The following is a 12,646-nucleotide window of genomic DNA, read 5'->3' on the forward strand; positions in this document are numbered from 1 at the left end:
GAAGTCCGCTTATGGCACCACGACAGACGTCGTCCGGCGTTCTCGTGTTGCCGTTTATGGTGAAGAAAGGGCCACCAAGTTGGATGTTGGTGATACCTTCAAGTTTTTTCACGTCTTCCCATTCCGCCGTGCTTGCTATTATCAGGTTTTCTTGGCGTTGCACTTGCACGCACACTTTCTCGCAAAAATATTGCTGCGACAGACCGCTCGCCCTTCCGATGGCTTGCATGATGGCGATATTGTTCCACTTTGCTAGCTCGAGGCATGCTTGCGTGCGGTAGACGACCTTGTAGTCGTCAAACGGTAGGGGTGGCATCATACGCTTGCGACGGTGCGATTGGTGTTGCTGCGTTGTCATTTCTTCCTTGCGAAGTTTCTCTTGTGGCGTCGTGTTTTTCCCCGCGTTCTTCTTGTCTTTTATTGATGTGGTAATCCAAATGCTTTGACGTTCCATTGTTCTGCCACTGCTCTCGTCATACCACCAGGAAGTCTCTGCGTTCTACATTTCGGTCGCGTTCAAATGCATGGCGTTCGTATCATCGTCCAGCTGATCACTGTACGTTTTGGTTGTTTTTTATTCTTCTCGGCTCGTCTTGCAAACTGGACGTCGCGTGAGCTGGCGCCGGCGCAATGCTCCCAGAAGCGCTCGAGCGTCGCCAGCACGCACCGCGCGCTAACGGCACGTCTCTCGATAGGCTTGCGTTATGTGTTAGGCTTAGCCGGGCGGGTGTGTGGCCTCGCAAAAGTAACGAAAACAGGGACTCCCTTGGCGGTGGCTAGTGTCCGCCGATCGCTGACATTTTGCTTGTTACGCGGATGCCCAAAATGATGGTGGTCGTGAGCCGTGATGCTAGTTGGAACGCCACGAAAGCAGGAGCCAAGGTGAGGCCGGTCAGCACTTCACAGCACCCTAGCGGCGATCTCCAGCCGAATAAGCCGTTGCATTTGAACACTGAGTGGGCTCCCTTCGTCCACTTCACGGCACCGTGACATCTGAAGGGCGTGTTGGGTCTTTAACGTTCCGCACGCCCCCACCAAGCCTCGAACCCAGCCCCAGTGTTAAAGAAGACACCAAAGCTAACCCCGAACAGCTAACAAGCCGCAGGCCGAGGGGACTGTAACCAAAGTACGGGCACCTTCCTGAAACAACCAGACGGCTCAGATCCCGACATCAAGAGCTGCAGCGATGCTTATCCGCCAGGGCGACGCTAAACAGTAACTTTAAAGCCGCATTATCACACTGTCTCTTGCCACCGGCTTCAGCCAATCTGCTTCATACTGCCATGATGGAAAGATAAAACCGAACGTTTTTCAGTCTTTTCCGTCGGTGGCAGTTTACAACGCTTAATTAGGGTCTTTAGCGGCGTTTCTTCGTAGCGGCGACTTCGCTTTTGTTATTACCATCGTTCAGACGAGTGATCCAACAAGCACTTTGTGGCGCTTCAGTGGCACATCCAAATTGCGGAGAGAAGCTCATAGCTCTTTCTGGTGGTTAAATGCGAAAAGCATGCGCAGTATTAAACTCAATTGCTCTTTCAACTTGCTAGGTGCATCTAATTCCGCAAAAAACTCTGCAAGGAAAGCAGACTTTGCACTGCTCAATTCCTTCTTTCTCGCTCCGACAGGTGTCACCACTCAAACGAAATGTTCGCCCACTGACTTACCTGTTAACTTCCGGCCACTTGATCTTTTCATTTCCATCATGGTGTCTAAACACAGTTGAAGAACATCGTTGTGTCGCTGCAACAAATTTCAGGCGTGAGCCCGTCGGTACAGAAAAGCTCCAGAAAGAAAGTCACAATGTCACTTCGTCTAGTGCTGAAATCTTAATTGACACTTGGTAGAAGCCATGGCTGGACGTCCTAAGACCATAGCACGTATCTCGCAAAGTTCGGGTGCTGTGCTCAACTACTCACAACCAAAAGGTATTCACAGTGTTTTAGAAGATGTAAAGTAAGTAATAACTGTTTTCATGCATCCAGTAATTCCTGTGCTGGCCTGGTTTATTCAAAATTATTTTCTTTAAAGTTTTTTCTATGGAATGCGTGTAGTCTTTACGCGCCATTTTGGCTCTAGTTTTCCTCCTCGCCCCCCTCCCTTTTTTTTCCGAAACGAGTTACCATATATGTGCGACGTTTAGTTTGGTGAAACTTTCAAGTAACTACAATCTGAGCATAAATTTAGAAATTACCAAGCAGCAAGTAATACACAATATTCAATCGTGGCAATCGCAGTAGCGAAAACTGCTCGTTCACCCCAACTTTAATCTCTTGATGAAGTGAAGTCACAATGTTTCCAAATAGTAACCACACCATTAACAATGTTGTCATTTAAATTTTCATAATTGTGTTTTTGATATAAGGTTGAGTGTGTCTGAAAAAAAGGAAAGCTCTATTAAGTGCGCGAACGAGTTTTTTAACTTCTAGTGCCTTTATATACAGTAGTTTTACAATATTTACTCTTATTTGTTTTTGTACCGCTAGTGTACTTGTATATGTATTGGGGCTTTAATTACTTTTGATACGTATTTATTGAGAAAAGTATTTCACTAAAGCGACACTGTTATATCTATAATGCTTGGATTCATTACAATAACGGCCCTTCTGCTTCTTACATCTATATAGAAAACTAATCTAATAGAATAAATTTATAACTAGCCACACAGGCTACAGGTGCAGACATTGTTGTAGCCGTTTTTAACGGCAATATTGTGTAAGCTATTGGTAACTTGTGCTCAATTGTGAGAATTTTCACAGGTAGGTGTGGGGCTCAGTAAATGGGCAAGTCCTAATACCGAGTAAGATGCGAGGTTTAAACGAGAACTACGCTCGGTGAAGTGGAGCTCGTGAGACACCTGAAAGAGGAAGAGCTAGAAAGAATAAGATAGAGAGAACGAGCTGGATAATGTAGGTAGGTAAGAAAATTGAAAATGAAAGAAGGCAATAGAAAGAACGAGGAGGAGAAAACAATAAAAGGAAGGAGAAAAGACAGAGAAATAAAGAGTAAAATAATGAGAAACGAAATGGCATAAAAACGCAGAAAGAAAAACAAAGAGAGAACGAGAAAAAGAGACATAAAGACAGAAATAGAAAGAAATAAACGAAAAAAAATAAACGAAATAGAAAGAGAATAAATAAAGAAACAAAGAAAACAGGAAAGGCCACCCAGTTCGGCACATACTCCAGGCTTAGCGCCACTATTATGAAGCCGCCATCATTTCTTTGTATTCATTCATTCAGTAAACATTGATTTTTTGGTTCGTTAATTGATGACTTGACTGAAAGTATTCTAAAAAGCTACAAAGCCTTACCACTGTCTCGGCTTATCGGTTAAGGTTGTTGATTACCTCATTCGAAGCCAGTCTTTTCTCAACCATGACTTTTGCAAAATTGAGTACTTGCTGAGAAGCGCAAGTGCTAGGGAACTCTATAGGCAGCATTTTGAAAACCCTTGACATGGCAACTGAAATTGAAAAAAAAAATAGTAATGTATTCATAGCTGTTCCACATTAAATGGACGTTAAAATTTAATTACATAAGAAACTCGAACGGAAACACACTGAGATGGTATTTCTGGCTAGTTTGTGTTGCATTATCTCGTGTCTCACCACTCGGTCGTCGAACACAAAGTGTAATCCCAAGTTATGAGGAAACTTGAAAGTAGTGCTCAATTAGAGACAACTTATATCAATACACTGGCCTGCGAATGTCATTTCGGTTTTTAAAGAGCCGGAACAAGCACTCCTCCCGGTAACTATTGTTCCATCTCGCTAACATGCATCTCTGGCAAACTGTTTCAACGCATCATCGCCTCCCGTATCTGCAGTCATTTGGGTCAAATAACTTTTTCTTTGTAAATAAACATGGTTTTCGGAAAACATTATCGTGTGATACTCAACTATTAGAATTTACGTCAGGTTCACATTATGACATAAATAATTATAAATCATTGATTGCATCTTTCACGAGTTCGCGAACGCTTTCGACAGAGTTGCTCACTGTCACCTAAAAGCTAAAACCTCGGCACTTACACTTGACTCATGAACTATGTTGCTCCGGAATTTTTCGTATTCGATCGACAGCAGCTCACATTTGTTAACTACTCCAGCTCATCTGCTTGAATTGTCTTAGCAGATGTGCCCCAGATTATTGGATTAGGCCCTCTTCTTTTTCTGATTTATGATAAATATTTGTCTTGTACCTTTTTTTCTTCAATTCGCCTTTTCACGGATGACTGCGTACTGTATAGAACTATTAACTCTGAAGACGACCATGTAAGTTTTCAACAAGACCTCGACCCAATTATTCCGTGCTGGGACGGCTGGCAAGTGATACTTAACACATCTAAGTGTTTCGTACTTTTTTCACTCGTAAGATATCTGTTTTCTCTTACCTTACTATGTGTGTTTAATAATAGTAGTTTATTATTAGTTTGGACATAATCAGTGGCATAGAACACGTAACACTCTGAACAAGCATCATGTTCTTAAGTCTTCATCACCCTGAAAGTTTGTGCAATTTCAACAAATGAGCAAAAAAACGTGCATCACGAACAGTGATGCTCTGCAACATCGACAATAGGAATTTTGGCTCACACAGCATGAGGACCTTCCATCCTCCAATCGCGCTAAAGAATCCGTTGCAGCAGGTCACTAGCGGATGGTCCGTTGATTGGCGAGTGCAAAGGTCAAGACCGAACAGGAAGGCGGCCATGCCATCCATCGAGCACTTCTCAAAGAGCCTGAAAATTCAAAGAACTCAATTGAAAAGCACATATGTGTGGAGAGGAAACTGAACAAAAGGCAGTTCAAGAGGAAGAGAAAAACAACAGTGAGGGGATTTTATTCAAAATGCAAAGTAGATTGAATTTTTCCACATTGTGGGAGCTATAGAGACCAATGTACTTGAAAATATTTCGAATCCCCAACAATTTAGCATCATTAGTATACTCACCAAGCGGTTGTTGAATAAAAGCTACGGTCTTCAGCTCTTTTCTGTAGTTTAACCATAGTGCTCGGGGAATGGCATGTTCTAGAAACTGCAGCAGCAAACGCTTTGCCTTCTGGGCTTCTGAGACACCTGACCATGTACCAGTAAGTTTTCTGGATCCAGGTTATCGTTAAAGATAGCATGGGTGGATGTAGAAAAGGGACAGATCTAAAGTAATTGTTATATAAGTACATGCGGGCATCAGATACAAAGTGAGCCTATACAAAGGCGGCTTTTTTGTTTTTACAATTATCCGAATCGATAGGATAGATACATTTTATACGTATCTGCTAAATAGTAATACAGCCTCGGAAAGCGGACGGAAGCGTATCTTTTTTTCACTGACACAGACACGGAAATGAAGAACGTGCGGAAGAAGCTTGTTCATGGTGTCTATACCATATATTTATGTGTCACCGTTTTGATAACAAACGTGAGCCGGCACACACACACACACACACACACACACACACACACACACACACACACACACACACACACACACACACACACACGCACACGCACACACGCACACACGCACACACACGCACGCACACACACACACACACACACGCACACGCACACGCACACGCACACACACACACACACACACACACACACACACACACATGGGGTCAATGATATTCTCCACTATGCACACACTAGGGATTCATCCCTAGAAGTGCAATTCATGACGTAGCTGAACGCTGTTGTTATGCTATTCACGGAGTAATTTTTGGCAGCGGGGCCTCATCAAGCATGAGACCCACAGGACGGCTTTATGCTCTCCCACAGTAGAGTACCTATAGTACTCTAACTCGTTACCTACTTTTTATAAACACAGAAATACAATTACCTAGGGCCCATTCCTGTGTGATGTGGACACTTAGTGGTGAAAAAACGTGAAATCATTGTGTAAGTGTTGTGCTATGTACATACGTATAGCCTTGTGTTTGCTACAAAATGTGCGATGTTGACTTCTGTGCAAGAGAAGAGGAGTAGCCAGCGCCACGCATTGACCGACCTCTCCTTACATACATTTATTTGAAAAAAAAGCTCACTCAGAATCAGACTCACTGAAATTTTCCTCGACAAAACTCCCTCAGACTCACACTCACTAAACTTTTTCTCATTTGAAATAATCAGACTCAAACGTGCCAATATATTGCTCTAGCCTTCAGATTAAAACTGACAGCTTCACCTGAGTGTAAGTGAACCTGAGTGAGTCAACTCGTGAGACCACTGGTGTAATAACTTTTCCAACCATCCTGTAAATATTCTTTAGTCACAATATCTCACGTAATTAATACGCCTTTTGATTTTGTCGTTTCTAATACATATTATGAGTGCATGCAGTTTAATAGGGACATTTCTATGAAATATGTGACTCGCACAAGATCTTTTCATCAAGAAAGTCTCGTGAGAGCGTTTGTGGGGGGAAGTTTTGTCAACCTCCTTCCCTACCTAACTCTTGCCTCCGATCAATAAACTCTTAGGTGGCGCATGAACACTTTTGCGTTGAATTAGTGTGAATACGATTTAGTGTAAACGTAAACCCATGTAAGCATGTTTGGAAGGCCGACAGGAAACTGACACTTGACGTCCTAACTAGCTCAGGAGTTTGTAGAAACTCTGAAAGCTGGGCCAGTTGGTGACAGTACTTGAATATATTTTAACACGGAGTACGACTACGCGGACACAGGATAAGAAGGGACAAGCGCTGCAGTTTGTCCATTCATCTCTTGTGTCTGCGTATTCGTGTGCTGGGTTAAAATATGTTCAAGCCAGGAGCTTGTGTTGTGGGACAGCATGGCTACAACTATACTGACATTATTTTCTGAAAGTGGTCGAAGACTTTTATATTACCTACTGCGCAAGCTCATCATGCTGTTAATAAAACTTCATATAGCATCATATTGAACACGTTATCTAGATGCTCATGAAGAAACATAAAAAGAAAATTATTTTGACACTTTTGTTGTTTTGACTTCATGAAGTGTTTAATATCGGAGAGGTCTTATGGAGTATGAAAGGTGGGAATGTTTAAGCGACAGAAGATTATTTTTATTATCCTGGGAGGTGGTCTATAGGGAATGTTTATTAGCCCATTTCATTTGGTTTCAGTTCTACAGGTTCCGTCGTGCTCTTACTTCCGTATTGTTTCTAGCGTACATACGTGATGTTTGTACATTCTGCATCAAAACTGAGCAATACCTTCAGTTCAGAAATATTTTTTTTGCGATGTGACACATTTGGAATACTTTGCAGTGTTCTGCAATGTTGCTTCCAGTGATTTTTTAGAAACATAGAAATTAAGCAGATTTTCAAAAGCCCACGTTGGAATGCATCATTAGATAATGATGTGGTTAACGCAGGTCTTGCACTGCCTTCAGAAAGTAAACATGGCTATGCTACATGTATATTTTTGTCGATTCTTTCAAACGGCAAAATAACTGACGTTTTGCAGCGAGACATATCTCAAGTGCCAAGTTACTACATCAAAAGCTATGAAAATCTTGATCAAAAATAAATACGCCGCTGGAATTGATGCTACATAACAGCCAGCAACATTGCAGCAAATTTTCTTCCCGAGATTTTGCGGCATTATTGCTATAAATTAGCGGGAACATTCGTGTTTTTATCTTTCATATTAAAACATCAGTCGCTCGTTTTCATTCTTTTCGTAAGTGATGCATTCGGTATTGCATTCATAATCACAGCCTAAATGCGTTATAATTCTTGCCACGAATTACTAAATTTCTGTTATTTCTGTGTCCAGTACTAACATCAATATGACAGTGGTTGAATACAGCCTTCAAGAGAAGCTTACCTTTGAACTTCCACGACGTTTCTTTGTTTAGCTTCTTCCACAAACTGAAGCCGCAACCGCTCTGCGAATTCAATGAACCGCGGAAATATCTGCGGCAAAAAACGAAAAGAAACATAAATCAATCTTTTTTCCTTATTACCCCAAAATAGACAAGCAAGCGACCACCATCGTTTGAAGTTATAGCCTCAGGCACTTCATCGGCCCAATGGTTTTAAGGATAAGGGGCTACAGCAAAAACATAAACCCCGTGGTTATTTTTTTTCTTTGGCTGAACTCGGGCTTATGGATTCATGGAAATCAGGTAATTAGCAAGAGTTCTTATAAATAGAGGGACACCTTAATTAGGACCATCTAATAAAGATTAGGTACTCCAAACTTCTCCCCTCATTTGGTACACACGCGTCTGTTTATAGGAAGTTAAATATTACACACAATCAGGCTTCAGTCTTGTTCCTATTATGTATTTGCTGCCGCTCGACCCGTGTTCGGTGTTCTGCAGAGGTTTGCACCTTACTAACTTAATTGTTTCTTGACGGTACGTTATTTAGTCATTCACTCGGTGTCTACGTTCAGCTTGTTAGCGGCTTTGAAGATCCTCGTTGCAGAAGATGGCTATGGTAAGTAAATGGAAAGTAGCTTTTAGATAAGCGTATTGATAATAAACAGCGGCAATATTCCTGCCATTCATCAATTCATTTTAAATAAGTTTTCTTTAAATTATCGTGGGCTCCTTTATCAAATATAAAGAAAAGAATGGGGTCTTTTTTTAATTGTCTCCTTGATGGTAAGCGGCACCCTCTGTGGGTAATATAATTTTTCTATGTGTTAAGCGGCATGATGCCGCAGTCACTCCGCCTCCATGAACAAATGTAAAATGGCTGTGCTGTCTGCTGTGCAAAGCACATTCCCGTTCCCCTCTTGTAACCTGAGTCATCTATCCAACGTCAATGCAGAGTAATGCTCTACGTTTATGCATATTTAGTGCTGTTTCGTATAAATGGTGTGATCCGGAATGATTGTACGAATAAATTTGTTTACAATCTTTCAAAACTGCACCATAGAAAGCGATGACCACAACACCTTCTTGAATGAATCACATGCTCCGCGCTGAAATTTCTGGACTGTGTAATTAACGACATTGACTCAGAGAAACGCAGCGTGGTTTACATGAAGTCAGAATATTCAAGTAAACACTGACGAGGGCCGCCTGTGTCTGTCTGAGTCTCCTGTTTTTGTCTAAATCACACTGCATTCGTATGACTATGTAGCACAAGCTTGCCCAACTCACACTACTATTGGAACAAAATTCAGCATTTGGAGGGTGTACTCTATTTCAGTGTTTGATTTCGGGTGCCGAACTGGTCCGACCCAAAAAAGTATTTTTTACTACTTGCTTGGGAATGGTGTTTGACGTTTTCATGTACAAGAATACGTGATTTCATGGCTGTGAACAGCGTTGCCTGCCTTCCGCAGCAACCCAGCACACTCGGTCTTCCGCTGTGCAAGGAATGGGATCCGCGATTCACTACATCAAGATGTTCAACTGATTCCTTATAATCATTTGGATTCACATTAGTGGTCATATAAGTAGTAATATACGACTCGTATATGGTCATATATGACTCATTTATGGCCATATAGGTACACATATATGTCACTGTGCAATATAAAACAGCGATGTGAAACAGTCAAATACCACTGCAGTATTGAGCCACTCCGGCGAAGCTGTTAAGTACAAACGTTTCAAACGCGTTTCTTTCCGTTGCAGATTTGGTGCTTTCGTGAGAGTACCCTTTTGGACAAAGTACCAACCGATTTTAGCTTGCTCGGAGTGAATGCGGGGGATAGCGCCATCCGTTCGTCCTTCCACATATCCGACGACATGTTGAGTAGCATGTTGTCCCACAAAGCATTTCCAGTCACTTCACTTTCCTAAAACAAAACAAAGAATACCCTTCCAGTCAAGAAGTACCGAATGTCGCTATTTTTCTACAGCTAATATTCGTCGACAACCTCGTTTGGTGAGTACTCCCGCTACTTCTAAGTTCATACGCCAGCCACCAAGTCAGTAAATGCAATAAAACATCGGTTGTCACGAGGTGTTCTATACATTTTGAGATAGAAGGTTCAGCGAGCACCGAGACAAGCCCCAAAGAAGAGTAGAGAAAAGCACTAGTGCTCGTTAGCAGCTACCTGTTATTCATATATATGCCAGAGCCGAGTAATCGTGAGTGCACACAGATAACAGCCCCACAGAGTGCATAGGTAACAGCAGAGATGATTTACCAAGACGCGCACACATAAATATACTTTGATGTGTCAAGAAGGAATCATTACTCGGATTAGTAAAAGAGGGATCATTAATTCAATCATCTGCTTCTTTTCTGATGTAGTACGCTTCTAACTCAGGCCAACCACCCTTGTTCATTTTTGGTTTTGTCGAGATTTGACGTCTCACCATATCTTGGTTCCTTCTGCCAAAACTGCATCACGAGAATGTAAATCGTAGTGACCCCGCCCCTGTAATAAAAAGACCGTCTACCTCTCCGAAACAGTTTTTTGATAGTGGCGAAAATAAGAAGATCGTTTATCGCATCTTTGGCAACGAGTTGCTTTTTTTGTAAAAATGAATTGTAAATTCCATTTGGAGTTTAAAGTCGAGAAATAGTGACCACTAGCGTCGACCAACAGCAATTTGGCTCAGTGTAGATCAACCTAATGGCAGGACAAAATATCCTGGCAGGTAGACTCAATTTGCTTAAAAGCAAACATATATGACTTGAAATTGTATTTCAAGGACTTGTGACAGCTTTAGATTCCGCCAGAGAGTAGTCTTTGATTTTTCTCTCCCGTGTTCAATGAGGCGCCAGGTGGAACTGCTGGTGGTGTGTTCGCTTGCCTGCATGCTTGCCTGCAGACGGCGGGGAAACGTGAGCAGTGTGTCAACCGCTGCTCATAAGAGCGGCAAAAGTTATGTCAGCCAGCTTTAGCCGGCCATTGAGGCATTTGTTGTATTATTAAACAAATCTTGACGGAACATACAGAAATCGTACGCAGTTTCAGTTTTTCGCTTTCACCTGTCGTACAATCGTCATCACCACCACCGACTAGTGTTGTGGACATCCTTCTCACTCATGGATGGAGACCGAACGTAGACAGAAGAATTGTGTTTTAAAAATTCTTACCCACTATCGAGAGAACCCTCTACAAGGTCTGACACTTCAAATAGCATGGTTTATTATTGCAGCACGAAACAGAAAACAGCGAAGGACGGTAGGCAGTCCCTTTAAGTCAATTTATGCAGCCCACGAAGACGTTGTATGTAGTTTGCCCTTTATGATGCCGCCCCGCGTCGTACGATCACCTGCAAAACAGTTCCAGCGGAATGCTAGTTGCGCTGAAGCAAATAATCGGGATCGCATGCGTGCCCAGACACAAGATGAACATGCTGCTGCGCGTACGAGAAATGCTGCAGCAGAACTCACTTTCAACCGTGTTCGCTACCTTTCGTATCATTCCTACATATCTGAGCTTTACTGCATATAACAGTCAAATATGTGCTATGGCGTTCCTTGCATCGGCATTAGGCTGAAACTGTAACTCCTTTTCATTAACTCGTGATCATTTCAGTTGTTGCTAATATTTCAGACTTAGTTGGTTAATTTGCACTGACTTTGAGCACTGTTGGCATTGTTAAGGCCTGTATTAACCACTGCGCTACCATACTACGTGAGAGTTGATGGTTGGCAAGGTGGGCCCACGAAGTGCTGCGCGTATAAAAAACACGACATCGCGTTATTTTTAAAATTTGCTTAAATTTTTGAGCAAATCAAACGTATTCTAAAAACTAGATTCACGCACGAGCGTTGTGTAAGTAGATGATTTGGTTTACGCGGTTTCAAAGCAGCTGTAATTGTACAAGTAATCCCAGTACTCACCGTTCTGTCGACGAAAGACTTGAAATCTTTGGCACACACGATGCGCAGCACATCCGGGTCTCCAACGACGAGGCAAGGCACGAAACCTTGATAAGATCTGAATTTCAACAGCATAGATTGGGATAGTAATTAGGATTAGGATAATAATAGATTCTCGTTCCAAGTGTGAACCAAGAAATCACGTGTGACAAGCACACCCGAAAATTCCTTGTCGACACAGGGTCTTCGAGGACGTTCCTTTTAAGTACTGGTCATAGACCGAGAGATGAAAAAATTTTAGGAGACCCCATGCATTGTAGGAATGTATTTCATGCGAAGCAATCAGTCAGTAGCTGCGTATGCGGCATATTTTCTGGCTTTTAGCCATGCTTTAGAAGGCGGGCCAATGACTTTGGGTAAATTCAATAGCTGTATGAATATGAGGGGCTTACCAAGCACGTCATCCATACACTTGCGCGAATAGGGTAGCTTTAGGGGCTACTTTACCTCGGCACTAATATTTACAAAACAGACATCGCTTTATCGAAACAAAATGTACGAAGTACTTGACTTAATTCTATAGAGACTAGTCGTGCTAGACTGTATAGGTCGGATACATATGTGTACACATACAATGTCAAGTGCAGTATGTTAAACTAAAGAGCATTCATGCTAGACATGGCCCTCTAGCGCAACTTGTGTTCAGCAACCATTGATGTTCATACATCATTTATTTACAATAGCTAAATCATTCTGATGCTGCTGGCTGAGTGTTGTTTCATATTCTTTGCTAACATTTGTCTGCTGTAATAAAAACACAAACGTTAACAAATAGAATGTCTTTATCAGTGTGCTATGCCTTTTTATTACTTATGCCTTTTGCCTTGGGCCCCGCCTCGGTGGCCAAAGTG

The 12,646-nt window shown here is 42.1% G+C and overlaps 1 protein-coding gene across 1 annotated transcript in view; it reads right to left on the minus strand.

The window, feature by feature from the left end:
* Window positions 1-12,646, minus strand: part of LOC119173990 (uncharacterized) — a 96,476-nt gene that overhangs the window by 25,485 nt on the left and 58,345 nt on the right. The window contains exons 21-26 of the mRNA XM_037424773.2: window positions 11,757-11,853; window positions 9,631-9,750; window positions 7,819-7,907; window positions 4,595-4,740; window positions 3,347-3,462; window positions 1,665-1,740 (exon numbers count right to left, since the gene is read on the minus strand). Of these exons, the coding sequence (XP_037280670.2) occupies window positions 1,665-1,740; window positions 3,347-3,462; window positions 4,595-4,740; window positions 7,819-7,907; window positions 9,631-9,750; window positions 11,757-11,853 (644 nt within the window). The remainder of the gene's footprint in view (window positions 1-1,664; window positions 1,741-3,346; window positions 3,463-4,594; window positions 4,741-7,818; window positions 7,908-9,630; window positions 9,751-11,756; window positions 11,854-12,646) is intronic.

Source organism: Rhipicephalus microplus, chromosome 3 (genome assembly GCF_043290135.1).
Source record: "Rhipicephalus microplus isolate Deutch F79 chromosome 3, USDA_Rmic, whole genome shotgun sequence".
Taxonomy (NCBI): Eukaryota; Metazoa; Arthropoda; class Arachnida; order Ixodida; family Ixodidae; genus Rhipicephalus; species Rhipicephalus microplus.